Source organism: Apostichopus japonicus, chromosome 17 (assembly GCF_037975245.1).
Source record: "Apostichopus japonicus isolate 1M-3 chromosome 17, ASM3797524v1, whole genome shotgun sequence".
Classification (NCBI taxonomy): Eukaryota; Metazoa; Echinodermata; class Holothuroidea; order Aspidochirotida; family Stichopodidae; genus Apostichopus; species Apostichopus japonicus.
The window spans coordinates 29,078,791-29,101,531 of NC_092577.1; the positions used below are offsets into that span (position 1 = coordinate 29,078,791).

Here is a 22,741-nt window from a genome sequence, read left to right on the forward strand (position 1 = left end):
CTAGGCTAACTTAGGCCTAGGCTACAACGTGACGTTCTTTCTTTTGCGAGGAGCTTTCTTTCTTCCTGGTCGTTATCAACATTAGACACATTCTCATCTTCCCTAACAATAAATGGGAAAATCGCAGACACAAGAAGCAGATCTCAATGAACTGATCGTTTTAAGCTTAGCATTAAAGACAATGACGTAAATGACTATAAACTCGTAAAAACCGGGAAAACTCCCGAAGGTAATATTAAGTAACGATTATACGACGAATAAAACAAACAAAATATGGACTGATTGCATTCTAGATTTCTTTATTCAGTTTTATCGCATGTATTTCCGATTTAAAATAAAACTGTCACCAGACGCGTATCCAGGGGGGGGGGTGTTGGGGGCGCGCGCCCCCCGGGTAGAAAAAAGAGGAGAGAAAAAAGAGAAGACAATAGGGGAAAAGAGGGGGAAGAGGAGGGAAAAGAGGAGGAAGAAAGGGAAAAGAAAAAGAAAAAGAAGAAAAGGAGAAAAAGGAGAAACGGAGAAAAGGAGGGAGCAGAAGAAAAACGCCAAGACACCGGGAAGAGATAGAGGAACAGTGACATAATTACAGCGCTGATCCCTATTATATACACAGGGTAGCCAGTGGCGGATTTCGGATTTCGGAAGGTTCGTGCGCCTCAGCCTACCGTCAACTCCATTTCCATATTTCCTTTGTGGTCAGCAAAACGGACTGAGTGAGAACAAAAAAATCGTTAACAACTCCCACTGTGTGTTGCCAATTTGAGCTAGCTTCACGTCCAGTTCTCATTTTACTATATTTATCCACAGTTGTTAAATATAGGACGGAAATCGCATTTGCGGCAGTCTATAATTGTTTTCTGGGAGAGAGGACCCCAGACCCATCGTATACGAAAGTCTACTTGGATTATCTGTCCCCTGATTTTTTTTTTCTGCAGACGCCCATGTATTTCCCCAAACTAAATTTCTTACCCATGAGATTTAAAACTTAAGGAAGTTTGGGAGCATCATTGGGTCTGGGAAGTGTTATTTCCGGCGATCTGGGAGGTCTATTTGCCAAAAAAATCGTGCACGCTACGCGCTAACCCGTGGTCGCGCTCCGCTTAGATAGTATCAGAGAACAGACACGCGTCCCCACCATGATCCAAGACTGATCAGCGCCCATGCACCAATGTGTTAACTGTGTCTGAATTTTCGAAAATACCCTGAGTATCATTCTTAAACGTACTTCCCTCCACTCCTGCAATTTTGACCGGTCTGTTAGGGGTTAAAGGAGGTTTTTTATATTGGTTGTCCATAGAGAACATTTTTGCAACATTTTGGGTATGTTTTAAAGTGAATTTATTACACGAGACATGTGAATTTTCAAATTCTAAACAAATAAATGGCTTAAAAACATTAAAAAGTGGGGCTAACGGGTATTGTAGGCCGCAACGTAGAATGACCTACAAAAGCAATGACCCACGAGAGATGCGATGAGGTCGAACATGATGTGTGACTGGTGACAAATCTTCAAAAAGGTTATGGATGGAAAAAAAAACTATTGGGATAGACTTGGTTCTCAGGCAAAAGTGTACATCTGTTTGGTCATTTTGAAGCCCGAGATGTGCCATTTCCGGTGATCTGGGGGTATCAAAACCAGAAATTTTCTTGTACGCTTCGCGCCAACCGATGGTGGCGCTCCGCTTAGATAGTAATTCGCGCCCCCCCCCCCGGGTTAGAAAATCCTGGATACGCCCCTGGTCACGTATGTCACTCTACGAGGGTTACCTCTGAATAGTTACTATGACAGCATTATTCAATCAGAAGACAAGACTAAGTAAAAGGAAATGTCTCCAGAATAGTGATTTTACCAGGTACAATTAATCTTACATGCATTATTTACCAAGCAGAGAGTAATTCAATATCTTAGAGATCACGTTACATGTAGATTCAAGTAGAATCCATTTAGAGACATGCGTTTGAGAAGCATTTGTTCTACATCGGAGTCGTTGGTCCGTTGGTTGGACATCCCAACCAATGCTTTGTAGTCCACAATGGATAGCCAGAATCAACTCTATCATTAGCATCGTTATAACGCCAGTAGTGTTCACCCTTGAAGAGGAACGTGCGACCATTATTCCACTGAATGGCAGCATCTACAGTACCTTGATTGTACCCATGCCAATGAGTATTAGTATTCATGTTACTATGATCTGTCCTGTCGAGGTCAACACGGTAACGCCAATACTGTGTTCCTGTCATGAAATAGAGAAGATAGAGAAACAAGGAAGCAGAAAGTTACAGTGAGCGATAGGCTATCGATATTTATCATGTTTAAAGTAGTGTGGTATCTCCGCAAACAGCCAACTGCGAGTAGCCATACCATCGAGAGGTGCACTGAATCAAACCCTTAAATGAGTTGTTTTGGTCTTCCAGAAACAGGTAATGAAGACATTTACATAAACAAAACATCTATGCTACATTAAGACCCGGCGGATATGAAATTTCGTTTGAAATTTCGATGCACTGAAGGAGTTAGCTCACCTTTGAAGAAATATCCATTGCCATTCCCTCCCCAAATGACGGCCGCGTCAATGTCGTTTGGTAGTCCTGGCCAATGACGTGCAATGCTCATGGGGTAACCGCTATCTACTGTGGTTCCAGATGTACGCCAGTATTGACTTCCCTGTCAGAGATAAGAAAACTGGTATTTGAAAGTTGAAAATGAGAGATTTTGAAACCTGTTGTTGAGAATGGTGATGTTTGTGCCCTTTATTTGTAAATATCAACAGACCACTAACGATGATTTGAAGTGATAATTGACTTGTATATTATATAACGATAAATGTTTGAGTGAAACCAGTTGCAGATGTTTCCGCCCATGTGGATGTTTAGTTTAAAAACGAATTCACATCAGCTATTGCGAAAGTGCACCATGCCTTACACAATGGTATAAAATCAACGAACATTCCGATAAAAATGCATAAGATTGTTGCCATTCTAAAATTTAATTACTATTTAAAACATGAACCGGAAATGCCATTACCTCATGTAGTAGACGGTGTCTCATCTATACTAAGCGGTGTAGATATTAAACGAAAGATTCTCTCGCCCATTTATTAAACTACAGTATATCTTACAGGTTACAACTTACCTTAAAGAAGTAAGTTTTTCCATTAGGCCAGTAAACTGCAGCGTCGAGATATGGTGGAAGACCGCGAAAGACCTCCCATATGGGTTTAGGATACCCAGAGGCAACAGCCGTGCCTGCGTCATTCAACCGAATCACTTTTGCATTCTTGAATGCGTACGTCTTTCCATCAGAGGTTCTTGTTATTGCATCGAATTGTCCAGAAATACAATTATCTGTAAAAACAATGTTGTACATCATGTCTCAGTAATTTCCTAAGTGTGTGTATTTATGTATGCCCATTATCTGTTGCATCATGAACCCTAAATGATAGCTGCTATTCATTGACTGGATGTGAACTCAGCATATTGTTATCTATTAAGTTACATACAATTCGATGCCAGGGAAGACCACGGCATGTTTGGATTGTCCTCAACAACTCTTTTCTCTAACTTGGTAAGGATACTCAAAACCATGCACATTGGGGAAGTACATTAGAATATTATCGGTATTTTGATTTGCGACTAAAACTTTCGTACAAGTTTAAACTCAACGTAACATAACCTAGATGAACTTTTGCAGCTATTTATAATTTTTTCTACACTGAGAAATGTATTTTTTGTTTCGAAATTTTCACTTGACAATGTTAATCAGCAGAAAAATGGATACCTGCTTATTTTTCCAAGAAGGTTATATTTTTCCAAGAAGGTTATAGTTTTCATGTTCCATACCACAATTAGAGTAGTGAACATCCACCCGAAAGGTTACCGTAACCGTCAAGGAAAGTGAATGGACTGAAGTGACTGTTTGTCATGTTTTCCGTCATCATTAGTTTTTAAATGTTTGATGTTGGATTAAGACGATGACATTAATTACTGATGGCGTAAAGTTCAGGAGGATTGAAATTCGTGGATGAACGAGGAAGATTCAGACGCCCAAAACTAACCGATCATCGTGGGTAAATTTGTATTAGCCATGATAGTCCTAGCCATCAACGATCATATGGTGGGTAGGATATGTTAGTTGATAACTTGGAAGGTGGAGAATTGTATTTGAGGATAATGGAGCAATTAAAATGGTGCGACACTTGTACTCACTGTGGAGACAATTGTGAAATATGACTGTTTCAGGACAATGGAGGAAATAATTGTGGTACGTATGTATGATGCACTCACCGTGGAGACACTATTGATAATTTGATTATCCTAGGAAAATGGAGCAATTAATTGTGGTCAAACGCTATTGATAATTTTAAATGTTTAAAGGACAATGGTACGACACATGCACTTTATGATGAATTTGAAACATAAATGAAATTATCATGATAGTGTTCTATATCTCGACGAATTAACATTAGTCAGTGATAAATACTGTGACGATCGAGCACGTAGCCTTCTTCTCATATACATCTTACCAGGCCTTTAGACAGAAATATCAAATTTGTTGGCAGGTGGACTAACATATTAAGGAGGGACACAATGACTGTGTCCTCTAACATGTGAAGGTTATGTACACATTGCGGTGGCACAAATGGGGTAGGGTACAGTAGATTGCTGGTCCTAACCTACTGTGGGCATTAATGAAAGATTTAGTTTAGTTTAGCTTAGAAAAAAAGGATCAGGAGGGACACTCAAGTCCTCATCAAGGACCCTATAGGAGAGAAGGAAAAAAATGAAGACACAAACACTCAGACCCGGTTACATAGCTTAAAGTGCTTGTCCAAATCATTCTAAAACCCATTCACGCTACTTGCAAGTACAACTTTCTCAGGCAAACCGTTTCACTCATTCACAACCCTATTAAAAAAAGTTATGCCGAATATTAATCCTACTTTGTGACTTTTGAAGTTTAAGACTATGACCTCTGGATAAATTGTCAAAACCATACATAACTTTGAAAACCTGAATCAAGTCACCACGTAACCTCCTAAGCTCCAATGTGGTTAGATTCAACAGTTGTAACCGCCTATAATAATGAACACCCTTTAAAGAACTAATCATTCTAGTAGCCCTCCTCTGGGCCTGTTCCAGTACTTCCTTATCCTTAGCAAAATATGGTTCCAAGCTTGCACAGCATACTCCAGATGAGGCCTAACCAACTGCTTGTAAAGCCTAACAACTATATCCTCTTTCAGTAAACTGAAGTTCCTCTTGATCATACCTAAAACCCTATTACCTTTTTTAGCAGCTTCGAGACAATGTTTAGAAGGTTGCAGAGATGAGTCAATGTATATACCTAGGTCTCTTTCAACAAAGACCTCCTGCAACTCCCCACCATTAAGATTGTATGTATACTATTGGTTACTACTACCAATATGCATCACCTTGCATTTATCAATATTAAAAAGCATTTGCCATCCCTCAGACCAGAAAAATATCTCCGTCAATGTTATTTATATAGGCAACAAACAACAAGGGAACCCCACTAGTAACATCCTGCCAAGAAGAAGCACAGCCTTTAATTAACACCCTCTGTTTCCTATTACCAAGCCAATTCTCGATCCAAGACAGTAAATTCCCATTGATAACCATACTCTTCAGCCTAAGTAAAAGACGCTGGCGGGGAACTTTATCAAAAGCCTTCTGAAAATCCAGGAACACAACATCTACAGACTTCTGCCTATTTGGTGCGCTGGTTACATCTTCTATAAACTCAAGAATATGCAATGTTGAGACTCTCTGATCAAAGACTGACTACTGAAGTGACTGACCATAGACTTTGAACAGTAGACTCCATGACTTTACAAACAACACTAGTGAGACTAACGGGCCTATAATTACAGGGCTTAGACTTATCACCCTTCTTGAAAATTGGGGTAACATTAGCACATCTCAAGTCCTTAGGAACATAACCTTCATTCATAAATTTACTAAAAACCAATGAGAGTGGAACGTAGAAATGGTGTGCAAAAGTTTTCAACAACTACGAGGCATTGCATCAGGCCTAGAATCTTAAGAAACGTTTAAACAAAGCAGCACCTTTAAGACAACCTCATGCGAAAATAAGACCGTATCCAGGTTAGGACCATCACTTCCCCCATGAAAATCTGGAATACTACTCATGTCTTCCCTTCTGTTAAAACCGACACAAAATAGTTGTTCAAAAGATCTGCAAGATCCTGCTATAGTAACTAAATTATCTGCCTGTGGTGCCCAAAGAAAAACAATTGCATCTTTAACTTTCTGCTTTGACCTGACATAAGAAAAGCAGGCCTTTGGGTTATCCTTAACATTTAAGGTAATGTTACTTTCGAAATTCAATTTTGTATCAGAGACTAAGCGTTATACCTTTGGCTGATGATTCAGAATTAGTCCTCCTAGCCAACTTCCACATTCTACGTTTTTGCCTAATTGCACATCTAACTTTCTTATTCACTCAGGAAAGCATACTGCTTTTACGACGACGATTCTGCCATGGAACATGATTTTCCATAATGACCTTAACTTATCAGCTAAACAAATCCAAGACTGAGAAGCACTCATATCTCTAAACAAGTTAATCAAATCTGTACCCTTTAGTAAAGTTTCAATTGCCTCTGTATCTGATCTCGTAAACTCAGGGACTTTTTCCTTGCTAACATAATTTACGACCTTACAAACAACATCAAAAGCTAGTATATCGTGATTGCCTCTGTATCTGATCTCGTAAAATCAGGGACTTTTTCCTTGCTAACATAATTTACGACCTAACAAACGACATCAAAAGCTAGTATATCATGATCGCTAGTTCCTAGTTTTCCTAGACCCGTCAAATCAGCATCATTGCTTGGATCAGAACTAAAGACATGATCAAGGATGTTATCCCCCTAGTAGGGAAAGTAACATGCTGATGTAAAGAGCAATCTTGCACAACGTCTAGAAAGTCATTACCCATCCTAACACCGGAACCATCTATCCAATTAATGTCTGCAGGAAACTTAAAGTCGCCCATTATAGCAACATCACTTTTCGCAGCGGTGACATCCCTATGTTCCGACGTCTCTACGTTCCGACGTCTCTATGTCCCGACGTCTCTATGTTCCGACAAAACGAAACAAATTCGGAGCAATTTTTTTAATCCAAAAGTGTGTTTGTACCAAGAAAAGTAGTTTTGTGACCCTAATATTTTTTTTCTCGAATTGGAGCAAACATCAAGATATCGTTATCTTTGCTGCTGTCAGGAGAACGGTAAACAACGCAAATAGTTATAACAATCACTGGACCTCCTGGAGTTGTTCGTGGACAACTCGCACAAGACAGAATTCACAAAAGAATGTTAACAATTTATTTTTTTTCAAACAATGGAATACAATATCTAACTTATGCGTTTGTTCTTGCGATCGCTATTAATGCTACAATGCTGAGCAGATATGTCAGTGACATTTGTTTGGGGCCTTGCTACGTTCTACGCCGCTAAACATGATTCTGAATAATGTGTTTAATCATTTGTTACAAAAGAATTCTAGTCAATTTTCGAACCTTTTGTGCCCCCAAAACAAAAATAATAATAATAATATTAATGTGTACCAGTATTCCCGCAATATATCATATATGCATGTAAGTTATACTGCGAGAATATCTACGTAGAATCTGTGTATAGACTTTTCGTATATACAGAGTTCACGAGAGATGTATGCTGCCAGTGAGGACTAGTTGCAAATTGGTCATTCCAATAGCAGAATATTTCTGTTATCATTGAGACGGTTTGAATTTTAAGGAGCAACCGTTGAAAGGATACGAGCAATGTCTCCACATTTTAATGATATCATTTCTTAACTATGATCAGGAACAGTTCCGTTACGTTTTGTGTCCGAGTTGTAGTATCAAAATCAAATGTATTCAAAAAAACACCGGCTGGACAAGTAAGCTACTGGGATTTCAAAAGCTAAACTTTCAATACTTGCAATGCATGATAAACCACGAACCATAACACAGAAAATAACATATTACGAGCAACCGTCCCCCCCCCCTTTTTTTCATGTAATGCTGAATGTTGGGGCAGTATTTCTTTTGACCCCATGGAATTTATTGGCTGGAACAATGGCCAGTATAATCAGGGCGAACCAATGAGGGTACCAATTGAAGATTTTATTCAGGGGTCCTCTAGACAGGGACGCGGCCCAGAATCGGACTCCACTAGAGCTCTGTGGGATACTATATACCTTTACTAGAGTGTGCCATACTCGATAGATGCAAGGTGGAGCTATAACAGCTGCGCTACTTGTGGCCTGGTCAGTACCTGGTTACCTTTCTTCCAATGTAACGTTTTTCCTTTGTCGATACCATGCTCTATAAGAGCGATAAAATCCATGAAAGCCAAGTATAACCACATTATATGCAACAAGAAACTATCTAAACTGTCAAGCATTGGACATTGTCGGAAAGGAATAGATTGAAGCAGACGTGTTTCAAAAACGCCATTACTTTAACCTTACGAAATCAGTAGTTCGATTTAAAATTGAAAGATTAGCTCCAAGCTTAGGATATGGCTTCCCATTATATAACATGAAAATAAGACTTACATGCAAATGTGTATGATGGTGCTACGAGCAGCACCACAAGAAGGAGCGCCCCGCTTCGGTGTTGACGTTGGATCATGATGTGCAGCGCGTAGGTCATCTGTCGTCTCAAAATTTAAACTTAATAATCCTGATTCCGTTTTTAATTTTATAGGTGTCTGCATCAACCTGATAACAATCGAAGCAAAACTACGGAGAGCCAAACGTTCCATAAATGTCACAAGTTACAAGTTTTCGGCATGCTTATGTTGAATTTGACATATTGATGGATGTAAAGACATATTGTATTTTGTATTTCTTTTTCGACATGTTCATATGGAATTGTAAAATGTTGATGTCGAATTGGACATATATATATATTAACTTTGACACTTCACTTTCTTTTTCGACATTTTTGGAACGTTTGGCTCTCCGTACAAAACGGTAGGCTATAATATCGCATCATGTCAAGGTTGTATCAAGAAGATGTATGTCTCTTCTCCCTGGTCTAACCAGGGACCTGGTATTTACGCAGTTGTGGTTTTTCTGCTACTTGAGTCATTAGCCATAGCTAAAATAACGAGAGGAATTCAATCCAAACAAATATGTATGTATGTATGTGTGTGTGTATGCGTGTATATGTGTGTGTGTATGTGTGCGTGTATGTATGTATGTATGTATGTATGTATGTATGTATGTATGTATGTATGTATGCGTGTATGTATGTAAACATTCATTCAGAATGGTAATTACAAGATGCTTGGAATGACTCCTCCTTAGTGACTGTTTCGCCTTACATGAATGCTTTTTCTATGTCTGAAACTGTCTAAATTACTTCACATTTGATATGTAAATGAAGTTTAGTGGATCTCCACTTTGACCTATGACCTTGCTCTCATTCAATTACAGACGTCATTTTTCATTTCTTCAGTTGTCATGTGAGTAACTTCCATGATTCATTACACTTTGCAGCTTAATATTATTGGTCAAAGCTAATACTCCATATAAGAAGATTTGCAGGGACCAGATCGTATAGATATACAAAAGAAAAAACACTTGTTGAGTGCACAGAACTAGAAGAAGTCGAAACCTCTGTAACGTTCTACAAATAATCATTCTTTGAGATATAAATTTTGGGTTACGATGCAGAAGGCTCAGTAACTTTTGCGGTCGTGCTGGCGTGTGCGCATGCGCATAAGTGTGTGTTTGTGACGGCTAGCTTGTAAACACGATATCTCAACAAACACAATATAAATCAAGTTCGTACTTGGTAGGTACACCCCCCATGATGTGTAGATGTGCCCTACTGTTTTGTTTTGTTCCCATCTCATGAATATTAATGAGCGGGCTGGGCTCAATAGAAAATTAATTAAATGCCAATATCTCTTCAAGCGTATATCCGATTTAGTTCATTCTTGGTATGTGATGTAACTATATTGTAAGTACTTGTTCTTTGCAACAACAATTTAACTTCATTATTTTATATGGCTGGGTCCCCAGGGGCTTAATGGGAGATTGTCAAAAACGGCCTGTAAACACGATATTTCAGCAACCACAAGTTCAATCAATGTGATACTTACGAGATAAATGCTCCATGATGAGTACATGTAAAAACATTTTAATGACGTCTCCGACTTTGTGCAATTAATATTCCTCAAATTGCAAGAAATGGCTGTTAAACTAAAGACAAGCATCAAATGTTCCATGATTTTCATCCTTGGCATCAACCGTGTTTTTTATTCTTGTGCATATAATGAATATTAATCATGCAGTAAACATAAAATTCATAAACAGATGGCTCTGAAATAGTATGTCTAATTAGCTTCATACATTATACTTGGATAATGCAGTGTAAGTACATAGATAATTTGCTTATGAGACCATAACATTTGACCAAATGAATAGTCCTGCATGTATCTCATTTCTTTATACACTATGTCACTAAACAGACTTTGCCAACATAACTGATTCCTGGTATACCTTCCTTCATATGTTTGCCGCATCAGTCATTATGGATGATCCTCTTAATTGTTGGTGTGCACAAGGTCATGAATACTATTAGCCCTTTATAAACCATTGATATCGTATTAGGTGTTCCCATATAAATGTGAACAAATTAACAAAATGCAAGACATTAAAACAAAACATTAGGACAGCAGCGGAGCAGCCTCTTGCTTGGTACTTTCGTATCATCACAAACTGTTCCATTTTTTCATGATATTAAACTTATTTGATAAATTGATCTGATATAGTGAGTAAACACGCTAACAAACCGATTCGCATGGAAAACGGTGGTTGCAAGTTGTTTATACTATGTTACACAGGGAAAAACTTACTAGAAAGAATACAAATATCGTTTTGCTCCCTTCTTTGTGCAACGTATATCATCCTAATTCATATTATTTGATTTATATTGTTTCCAAATGACATTGTGAATGCTATAATGAAACAAATACGAAAAGATTATTGTAACGTTTGCGTTCTATTCCCGGGGTTTTATTAAAACAAAGTAGACATATTGAACTTTCAAAACTATCCATCATTAGGTCTACATACAATTTCAAGTACGATGTATTTTTACACAATATCAATACACTTGAGTTTATTTTATACAACACTACCGTATAATGTTGACATATTGTTAAAGAGGTTGGAAATGGCTGACACAGGCTCACTTTATTTACTTAGACCTACTGATTATTTCAAAAGTGGCCGTCTTTTAAAAACAAAACACTAACAAAGTTGACCAGTTCTCAACAACTTCTCCTGAATACGAACGAGGAAGTAACTTTACCCGCAACCGCAGAGTTGTTTGTCACAGATATGTTTCTTTCATGTTTTGTTTTTTTTTTGGGGGGGGGGTGGAAATATCGCTTCCTCATCGGTATGATATTCAACCTCATTTAAAGTATATATTATCGTATTTTTATTACAAATAAGTGGCGTAAACATGTTTTGAAAGCAATTCCCATGACAGCAGTCTGTAATCAAGAGTCTAAATCCCGATATAACGCAATGTTTGGCTTCCTATTCCGTACTGCAAAGACAAAAACAAACATATATGGTTACAACACTATAGTCATCCAATTACATCTATGAGAATTGATGTTATTGGAAGAATAGGAAAAAAAATAGTCCTTCTGAAATTAAAGATTACGACAGAAGTTAAAGTTCTTATAGATAAAGGGAGCGAGTTCCAATAAACAGGACCACATTTGCAGAGAGGAAGATCGCCGTAGGATCGCATTCGAGTATTTGATATGACCAAAAGATTTTTATTTGAACTACGGAGACATGTAGATGATTGATGGGGATGCAAGAGCCCCTTTGTATAAGAAGGAGAGCCAGTAGTAAGGGCATGGTAAATAACAAGAAGTGCCTGAAAAATGACTTTCTGCTCTATGGGCAAAAGTGAAGTCAGGAAAAATTGTGCTTAAATATGTTGGTGTCCTATTATACGTCTAACAGCTGTATTCCTAATAGGCTGAAGCTTCAGTAATATGGTTGTGGTAACCGACAAAGCAAGGAATTACATTAGTCAATGTTACTCTCAATGAATGCAAGAACAAGCTGTTCTACAGACTTATTCTTCAGATAAACACGGATTTTACCTGTTACGCTAGTGAAAATATGCAGACTTGATATTTAGAGTTGTCAAAGTGCTCCAAGGATAGCGTGGGTTAACATGTATGGCTACCACTGCACGAATATGTTTAGGCATCGTAACCACTAAACATATTCGTGTTGTGATTTAAGATGTATGCAATCTTTCATATTTTGTCTAACTTGCAAGCAGTTCTTCTTGGACATTTTCCATGTACTGTGCAATTTTTCTCTTAACGCTCATTTTGAAGTTATCGAAGATAAAGGCTGACCTATAGTGCAGATTTACAATTATAACAGATTGTGAGAAACAGCCGAGTATCGAATTAGTACTTGTCATCGGATTAGAAATATTAAGTTGTACCTTTGTGTTTTCTTTGTTTTGTTAACTAATATTGTAAAATGTCGTTACGGTAGTAACGTCAGTAAGTGCAACCCCTGAAAATCCTTTAACCATGTATGATTCCATGTAAATGGTCTTTTACTGGTAAATATTCTCGAAATCCTTCTTGATTATTTTTCTTCAAATTGATTTTCTGCAACATTACCATCACTAAAGCTATATATATGATGTATTCACTCATACTGTCTTGAACATGTATTAATGCTGTAAAATTATGGTAATTTAACACTTTCAAAGGAAAGTATAAACAGTACCGTACTGTCAATCATTTTATAATTTTGTGAAACACGACACAAATTGTCTTCACCTCATTGCAAATTTTTCGATGTTTCTCAACAGCTATAAGTGCTTCCTTGAATCACTCGGGTAGGGGGGGGGGAGGACCGGTGAAAAGAAACCCTGACAGGAAAGAAGAAGGAATTCAAACGAACCCTGTCCTGGGAAAGAGAAGGCTTCAGATTGTCATATTTGAGCGTCGAGAGGACGGTGCCATATCAAAGAAAATTGTCCCCCAAAAACTCAACAAAAAGGCCATGGTTTGGCTTGGTTCAATGTGGACTCTCCTTTGGGAGCTATACCGCTATGAATTGTTGCACCTCGGCTCTGTTGCTCCTTGCTATACGCAACTGACTGGCAATAATGAAGTCTCTAACCTTTATCTGCAGAGAGAAAAACAAACATTTTAAAATTGCTGAAACTGTTCGGATGAGTGCAGAAGCTTTGATGCATAACATCCCCACTGAAAGGGGGAAAAACTTAAATAGAAGCACATATCATTTCTATACTCCTTGGGTTTTGTAGGCCTCTAGTAAGTACCAATGACTTGAACGAACGTTAAGTCCCATTCCAACATTGTCCTCTGAGTTGGTATGAACCATCCAACCAAACCTATTTCTTTGCGTCTCGTCACTGTTATAAACCCTATACCCCCATTGTCATGGCGCAACACCTGCCCCGGTGCCCCTACCCAATGACTTAGCCTCGTTTTATAGGTCTACGGTATATACCCCAACTATAGCACGCTATCATAAAAAAGTTTCTTGAGATTACGTAATCGACCTGCCTTGGTCGTTAAATGGCCTCTTTTTACCAATTAGTCTGCAGCGCCTGCCGCATACTTTTTCTTGTATGAGGGTCTTTGTGTAAATACTGTATGATTAACTACACTGTAGACATGAACATTTTTCCACACAACAGTGTTGTCACAAGGAGCCTAATTGTGTTAAGAAACTATGCAGGCTAATTGTACAGCCTGAGGTCGATTTACGACCGCGGCAGGTCGATTCCGTAATCACAAAACTTTCTTAGCTATAGCGTGTTATAATTGGAGCCAATAAAGCAGATCTTTAATCCAACAAATTGTATGATCCTTATTCTCCTAAGGCAGTGCTGGTAGTCGAGAAACCAAGCGTACGTATTAATTACCCTCCCATGAAAATATGCTGGGCGGAATCTGAAAACAATTTGAGACCATTTGATATGTCGGTTTATCCCCTAGTTGCTTTTCCGCAACGAAGCGCTTATAATGGGTGAAAGAACGACGATGTAAATACCTTCCAAGCATGCAACCGAACACTTCAGTCCACCTCAATTTTTCTTTTAAAGTGTTGACTTCCCATTTCCAGAAATCCATAAAATACAACTAGCCTGGACACTCAGTATGAAAAGATATCATTTTACTCACGGTGTGCTCTTTGAGTCACTCATTTTGTGCTCATCGCATTCACCGCATCATGCGTTTTTCTCGGCATTTACTGTTTCTGCTTCTCTGTCACTGATGCGACTGTCCGTTCTAGCAAATTGTTCAACTTGGGCCTGTCCTTCAGCACCACCGATCCCCAATAGTTCGGTAAGACCAAAGTCGTTACATCTAATGTTCGGTCAATGTTAATAGCCTATTGCGTAACAACCTTTGTACGCGTTCTGCCAATCCTCTTCGTTCAGATTTTAAAGTTACTGAAATATATTGTCGTTGTTTCACAAAATATGCTTATACACGTATATACTTTTATATTTATTTTAATACCTAGGCCTATAGATACTCTAACAAGTAAACTTTCATCAATATATAAATATCTATATATTACTCTTACAAGTTAAAACGAAGGCTTCTCAAACGGCTCCCGAAAAACAGGAGACGGCCCTCGAAAAACGGGTGCCTGTGGCTTCCAGAGGGGCACTCCCCAGCATAACGATTATATCATATCATCTAGTCGCGTTACCAATCGTTTTGCTACAATCTCTTTCATCTTGAATTACCTTGGCTCCGATGCATGGTATATAGATACATCTAACACTCCCGATAAGCGCTTTTAATTAGTGCCGCTTGACCGTTGCGAAGGCTAAGTTGTTTGGGACATATCACGTAGGCGTGTATACATTCTGGATATTAATTAGTACATTTGCAGGTCTTTCAACTATTGCTGGTTGGTACTATGACTTCTCTTACAAACGAGAGCGCTAGGATGAAAGCGTGTATACGTGTATGGCAAGCCAAATGCTCAATAAATCGAAAAACATGGATTTCCGGTCAAAAAACCATGTTTATCGACCGATAAACCATGTTTATCACTCGAAAAACCATGTTTATCGACCGATAAACCATGTTTATCGACCGATAAACATGGTTTGTCACCGTAAAACCATGATTATCGGCAGATAAACATGTTTTTTTATGAGAAACATGGTTTATCGAACGATAAACATAGATTTTCATTAGATATTCCAAGTTTTTATCGATAATCCAAGTTTATCTCTCGAAAATCCATGTTTATCGGCGATAAACCATTTTTATCGGTGATAAACCATGTTTTTCTACAGATAAACATAGTTTATCGACGATAAACCATGGTTTTATATTGGCGACTGATGAAAATTTATCGGAACTACTTCCAAAACTCTACATGTTAGTATATATACATGTGATAAATCTTTGGTTCCGAAGCCGCATGTGGGCGAGCCCTACCCAAACTTCGTGGAGTCCTGGAATTAGGATCAACGAAATACGACCCCTGTTACCGGTGTGAGACTGTTCATGGTGTGCTCACGGTTGTATCTCCTGATAAATTCTGCGTTGGCGCCTTTGCCGAATAGAGAGGAGAGAGTATCAAATTCCCAACCCTCTGTTGACAATATCATACACAGACTTTCCAGCTTACTGCGGAATTTTCAACGGTAGTTTTGACTTCTCTTAGCCCTTGGTCTATTGTAAGCCTTTATATTATGCAGTAAGGCTATTCCATAGAGTAAAAAGGAGTTCCTATTGTGCTCTCTGGCTATTTCTTATGACTTTCAAGGTCTTCTGTATAGACCCCGACTATTAAAGATAAGTACAATTTGTAGTCTCTAAAAGTGCATGACTTGTATCATGACCCTTTCTGAAGCCGAATTGAAAGTCAAAAAGGGTATCATTGTTGTCGAAGAATATTCTCAGACGTTTCTCGATAGATCTTTCTAGCAGTTTATTAATACAAGGTAGCAAGCTGATCGGCCGGTAATTTTCTGGAAGGGTATGATCCCCTTTTTAAAAATCGGGATGACTTTTCCAACTTTCAGGGCATCTGGATAAGTACCAGACGTGAGCACAAGGTTGAAAATATGACAAAGAATTGTCAGACGTTTCTCGATAGATCTTTCTAGCAGTTTATTAATACAAGGTAGCAAGCTGATCGGCCGGTAATTTTCTGGAAGGGTATGATCCCCTTTTTAAAAATCGGGATGACTTTTCCAACTTTCAGGGCATCTGGATAAGTACCAGACGTGAGCACAAGGTTGAAAATATGACAAAGAATTGGAACAATAACATGTGAGATGGATTTCCAAATTTTAGGAGAAATACCATCGATACCAGGTGATTTTCCATCTTTCAGGGAATGGATTTCTTTGTAGATTTCTTCAGAAGTGATGGGCGAAAGAAATATAGTATTTGGAGTACCAGGCTGCATGAACTGCATAGGATCAGAACCATTAACAATATCATGACCAAGTTTGTTGCCAATGGTTGAGAAATAATCATTGAAAGCATTAGCAATGCCAATGTCATCAGTAATGGTTGCATTGTCATAAGTGATATTATTAACTATAGAGGTAGAATTCCTTTTCTTTTAGCAAAAAAGTCCATCTATCATAACCGGAAAAAGATCCAGTATTCATACAGTAATAATAGCAACAAAAAAGCAGGGTGGAACGACCCTCCCCCTCCTCCCCCCTTCCCCAAAAAAGGTAAAAAACAAAAAAAATTCTCCTGTGGGCAAATGGTTCATGCGGTAGCCGTACTTTCGGTAGTTACCGTCGTTAACCCTTAAGCCCACGTCTGGGCCGCAAGTGACCCCCTCTTCCCCTGGCCACTGCCAGTGGGTACCTCAACTTTTGGGAAGTGGTATGCAGGGGCACTGGGCGTGACAACCCCGCGCTGTTGCGAACAAGATTTAGAACAAACTCTGGCACTTGTTCACGCCATGCTGACAATAATCGACACTTGAACTTACCGAGGGTTGTATAACCTCCTTGATGATTGCTGAGGTTGTGGATTTCTGAAGTACTTAGCGGATTTAGCTTGTGTCGTGAGATCGGTGTCAGATCGATGACGGTGTACTGAGCCTGTGCGTTGCCGATTATTATTCCGCACTAGTCCATGTGCGGATTGTGCGGGACCGCAGCTATGTTTTTACGCCAATAAACCATGTTTATCGCCGATAAACCATGTTTATCGCTGAAAAAACATGGATTATCGCAGATAAACATTGATTTTCACAGAAAACCATGTTTAACGCTTGAAAACACAGTTTAGGCCGATAAACCTTGTTTTTCGACTGAAAAACCATGTTCATCGCCGAAAAACCATGTTTATCAGCGATAATCCATGGTTTCAAGCGATAAACATGGATTCTCGCAGATAAACCGTGTTTATCAACCAAAAATCCATGTTTATTGGTCGATAAACATGGTTTTTCGATCGAAAAACATGCATTATCGGTCGATAAACATGGTTTTTCGACCAAAAATCCATGTTTATCGGTCGATAAACATGGTTTTTCGATCGAAAAACATGCATTATCGGTCGATAAACATGGTTTTTCGACCGATAATCCATGTTTTTCGATTTATTTAGCAATTGGCTTGCCATATACGTATATACATTCCCATCTGCAGTTTGTGTACCATGTAATGTGAAACTAGTGAGACTCCCAAACAGATCAAAAGCAAAGCTCCCGAAAAACATTCAATATGTATATATGTATAGTTCGAGTCACTCCAAGATTAATGGTTGTCGTCCAATTACAATTGTTGTTGACATTTGACAATTCATTATCATGGACGTTAAATATGAATCTAAGAGACTGACTTCGGTCAGCTTGCGGCTTCGATAAGCCAATTAGGATCTAAAATACATTACATAAATATATATATATATATATATATATATATATATATATATATATATATATATATATATTATTATTATTATTATTTATATAAAACGGGGCTCCCGAAACGGCTCCCGAGTTGGCCCCAAAAAACGGGGGCCCTCAAGTACAGAGGTTTTGCCGGGATATAAAACCGACCACTCTTTTGTTACAACTCAGTTCAGTTTGAATGATTTACCAAGAGGGAAAAGTTATGGGAAATTTAATAATTCACTTTTGAAGGATATTGCTTATATCAACATGGTTAAAGGTACAATAAATGAGGTTAATTAAACAATATGCTGCTACCCCCTATAATCCAGAGCGAATCTCTGATATCCATCCTCGTGATTTGAATTTCCTTATCAGTGATAACTTATTTTCGACGTTCTCTTATTAGAGATACGGGGGAAATCAATTTCATACTCTTCATTTAAGAAAAAGGAAGGTAGTCGCAGGGAATCTGACCTTTTGACCGAATTGAAAATCTTGAGCGCCAGCATAACATTTTTTATCTTAATCATCTTGAGAATCTCAAAGACAAAAATAAAGAGCTTGAATCTTTGCGTAAAAGAAAGATGGAGGGGGCCATGTTGCCGTCCTTGGTCAAATGGTTAGAAACTGGTGAAAACCCCTCCTCGTATTTCTTCAGTCTAGAGAAAAGAAATAGTGCAAATAAAACGATTCAAACAATTACTGGATCGGATGGAAGTCGTAAATTTACCAACAAGGCCATTTTAGATGAAACTTATGGTTTTTACAAAAGTTGTATGATACAAGAAATGCCCATGATGTTATGTTACAAGACTTTGTAAATCCTGACAATTTTACTTGTTTACATGATGAACAAAGTGAGGGTCTTGATGGCCCAATAAAGCATGATGAACTTCTAAGTGCCCTCAAAAAGATGAGTAATAATAAGAGTCCTGGTTTAGATGGTTATACTGTTGAATTCTATAAAGTGTTTTTTAACGATCTCTCGTGGTTTTTATTAAGGTCACTAAATGAATCCTATGATACTGGTTGTCTTTCAATCACATAAAGACGTTGTTTAATTACATTGCTTCCAAAAGAGCAAAAGCCATCTATTAAAAAACTGGCGTCCAATCTCTCTTCTTAATGTATCCTACAAGCTTCCATCATCATGTATTGCCAACAGGTTAAAGCATGGTTTACCTCATTTGATTAGTTCGGATCAGTCAGGGTTTATGGCAGGTAGATTCCTTGGGGAGAATATAAGACAGGTTTACGATATTATGGGTTACACTGAGTTAAATAATATTCCAGGTCTCTTACTCTTAATCGATTTTGGAAAAGCATTCGACTCAGTTTCACATGAATTTATTTTCAAAACGCTAGATTTGTTTAATTTTGGGGAAGGCTTTAAAAGATGGATCTCAGTTTTTTACAACAATGCAAAATCGTCAGTCTTAGTCATTGGCCACATGACCCGATTTTTTTATATTAAATCGGGATGCCGTTAAGGGGATGGTCTTTCACCTTATATTTTTCTTCTGTGTTCTCAGATTTTAAACATTGCCATTAATAATTGTGTGGATATTAAGGGTATCATCATAGGTGCTATTGAACATAAAGTTTTACAATATGCCGATGACACAACTATTATTTTAGATGGCACTGAAAATGCTCTTTCAAGCTTCTGGAAAACTTTCATAATATATCTGGTTTGAAAAATAACATGGATAAAACTAGTGCTGTTTGGATAGGATAAAAAAAAATTAGTAATTATGTTTTATGTAAGAATTATAACTTATCTTGGGTTGGAGATAATATATTCAGTTATCTTGGGGCAACATTGTGTACACAATTGGATGTTATTGTGAATGTAAATTATGTTACTACTATGCAAGCTATTACAAAAAAAATTCACCACTGGTCAAACAGGTTTCTGACAGTTTTAGGTAGAATAGTTGTGGTTAAATCTCTTTTGTTGCCAAAACTGAAGATGTATAATTTATATAAAGTCAATACTCCTAATTGTTATTTTGATTACTCTTCTGGTACTTAGGGATAGAGTTATTAAAGAAAGTAAAAATACCTTTTGGAAAAGTGTTTTTTTTTTCAGCCTGGAAGGATTTCACCGTTTCGCTCAACCCCCAAAATATTCATGAGGTTTTAAGTTCCAGTATTTGGCACAATGAACAAATTAAGGTTGGTAATATATGCATTTTGTATAAAGATTGGCAAAGACATGGTATATTATATGTCAACGATCTGATAAATTCTAAGTGTGAGTTCTTATCTGCTGATGAGATTTAAACAAAATATGATGTTAGAACAAATTTTCTTCACTTGCATGGTATTAAAAAGGCAATAGAGAAATCCTTTTCTGGTCTATTAGGTCAGAGAAATAATTCTCTTGCACTCCCATTTCAAGGCTTCAAATAAAAATTGTTCTTGTATGGATCCAAAAGGGTGTAAAAGGTTTTATAATATTTCATTAACAAATAATACGGTCCAATATAAATGTATTCACTTCTTTCTGAAGTAGATTGGTATAAGGTGTGCTCATACAACTGGAAATGTACTTCTGAGGTGAAGCTCCGTTGGTTCCAATTTCGTCTTCTTAACAGAATTTTAGGGACAAATACTCTCATGGTTAAAATTGGCAAAACTAATGATCCATTGTTCACTTTTTTGTGGTGTGGCAGATGAGAGTTTAATTCATTTATTTTGAGATTGCGGCTTCACCCAGAAAGTATGGAGGCATTTTCAAAACTGGGTTCAAATCAAACTGAATATCAATATTGCAGTTAGTAAAGAGCTTGTTCTGTTTGGAAATTATTTGTACAAAGACTATGTGTTTAATAGCATCATTCTGGTTCTGAAATTTTGTGTTTACAAAACTAAGGTTAAAAATGAGAAACCTTCCTTAAGCTATGGTAAATTTGATTTAAAGAATTTTTATCTAAAAGAAAAGTTTATGTATCAAACTAATTGCAAGCAAAGTGCTTTTGATATCAGATGGCATAACTGGAAATCTTTATTTGAAGTTTAATGATTTATTGCTTGTTGTTGATAATATTGACTAATGGTCATAAAGTATACGTTATTATAAATTGTACATTGTTTGGACTCTTCATGGAATGCTAAAAATAAACGGGGGCCCCGAGTTGGCCCCGTTTGAAGTCCTGAGAGGTGAAGTAGCACGATACTACTGTTAAGTATATCTGAAAGCTATGTAGGCTACACTATTTACAAGATACCTGTTGACATTTGAGAATGAGAGTCAAACTTAAGTATTTATATATGTCCCGCTCCAGTCCATTTCTTTATCTCAAATTTTCATTTACAAAATCAAAACCTTTAAAAAGAGTTATACAATGTGTTATATGGTGGGCCCCGCTCTTGAAATGTAATCAACTACGAGGAGGGGCCAACATTTTATATTTGCAGTTGTCCAAATTTATAGACAATTTCAAGAGTTGAAATGGGGATGAGTGTGAAAGGAAGAATAATTCCTCAAAGGTAACTTTCTGTCTTCTAACCGCTGGAGTTCAATCGGTCCATTGGTAAGACGGACTTTCGCAGAGTTTCTCATGCGAAACTGCCTGTCTTCCCGTCGGTGTATATATATAAATATATCAAAGATGTGGTGCAGTGATTTTAGGTATTCCTATGACTACTTTTTTTAAGAGGCATTCTGTTGGTAGACGTAATACTTATCTCAAGGAGAACAGCATTCCACAATTTTAGTTGGGAACCATATCTCTGTGCCTTGTCCCTAAGTCGATAACATTCTTGATCGCCGGATGTCACCTGTTCAGTTGACTGGATTAACACTCAATTCATCCATACCAGGATGTCACATTAGAATCAGAAACTCTAAACTAAAAGCCTGAAACTCTTAATTGTCTGTCATTTGAACTTCAAAACAATTCTTATGCTCCTCTCTTGTGCATCTTATTATAGTCAGCACTAAGAAATGCCTAATATAGGAATTAGGCAAATCCCCTTTATTTCATTCCGCTCAAGAAAGCTAAGAATCTGGGGATAGTTAAAATATTCTAGCTAGATAGTCAGTCACACGTTAACATCTCAGGTGACCACTTCGTTAGGAGGGGGCGGAAAGAATTCAGGCAAAGACGCCCGAAATAGTTAGTTACACACGGCACAGGAAAATGGTATTTTATAGCCAGATTTTATTAAGTTATTGGCAGAGTGTGTTCTAAATTATAACCTGTGGAACTTTCAGTATTAATAGCCTGGAAGGGGCAGCTTTTTTTTTCTTTGGTGACACAGGAGTTGATCACAGTAGCCGGTTCATGATGCCTTCACGGTAGGTGTTCGTAAAATGCTTTAAATTCGTATTGCAATCTTCTTGAATTGTGATTGTTTTGAATAATAATATTAATAATAAATTACATTTCATATAGCGCTTAATACAGCGTTTCAAAGCGCTTTACAAGCGCTTTGAAAGCAAGACACCAAGATCACGTGTATTTTCGGACAGAGTTATGACATTTGTACCAACAGTGAGGTAAGGTAGGTTAATCGAATCTCTTAACTGGGAGGTGACGTGGATGAATTTGGTCTTTGAATCGTTAAGGAGTAAACTGTTGCAAGTGGACTATTGCTTGATGTCAGCGATACAATTGTAGAAACTAGTTTGACATGTATCATAAGCTTTCAATATTCTATGTATTAAGAATTGCATTAAAATGCAACCTATCCTACATATCGCTGACCAGAATTTAATTAACGTACCTTAAAATGGTACCTTT

At 37.7% G+C, this 22,741-nt stretch overlaps 2 protein-coding genes across 2 annotated transcripts in view; one reads left to right on the top strand and one right to left on the bottom strand.

Annotated features, from left to right (window-relative positions):
* Positions 1 to 22,741, top strand: part of LOC139985093 (F-box only protein 9-like) — a 256,710-nt gene that overhangs the window by 170,963 nt on the left and 63,006 nt on the right. The window lies entirely within an intron of this gene.
* On the bottom strand, positions 1,692 to 8,767 carry LOC139985096 (uncharacterized). The gene is made up of 4 exons (XM_071999294.1): positions 8,610 to 8,767; positions 3,134 to 3,345; positions 2,524 to 2,665; positions 1,692 to 2,234 (listed from the first exon to the last, which is right to left on the bottom strand). Exons 1-4 carry the CDS (start codon positions 8,704 to 8,706, stop codon positions 1,975 to 1,977), a joined length of 711 nt encoding a protein of 236 aa, XP_071855395.1. The 5' UTR covers positions 8,707 to 8,767; the 3' UTR covers positions 1,692 to 1,974.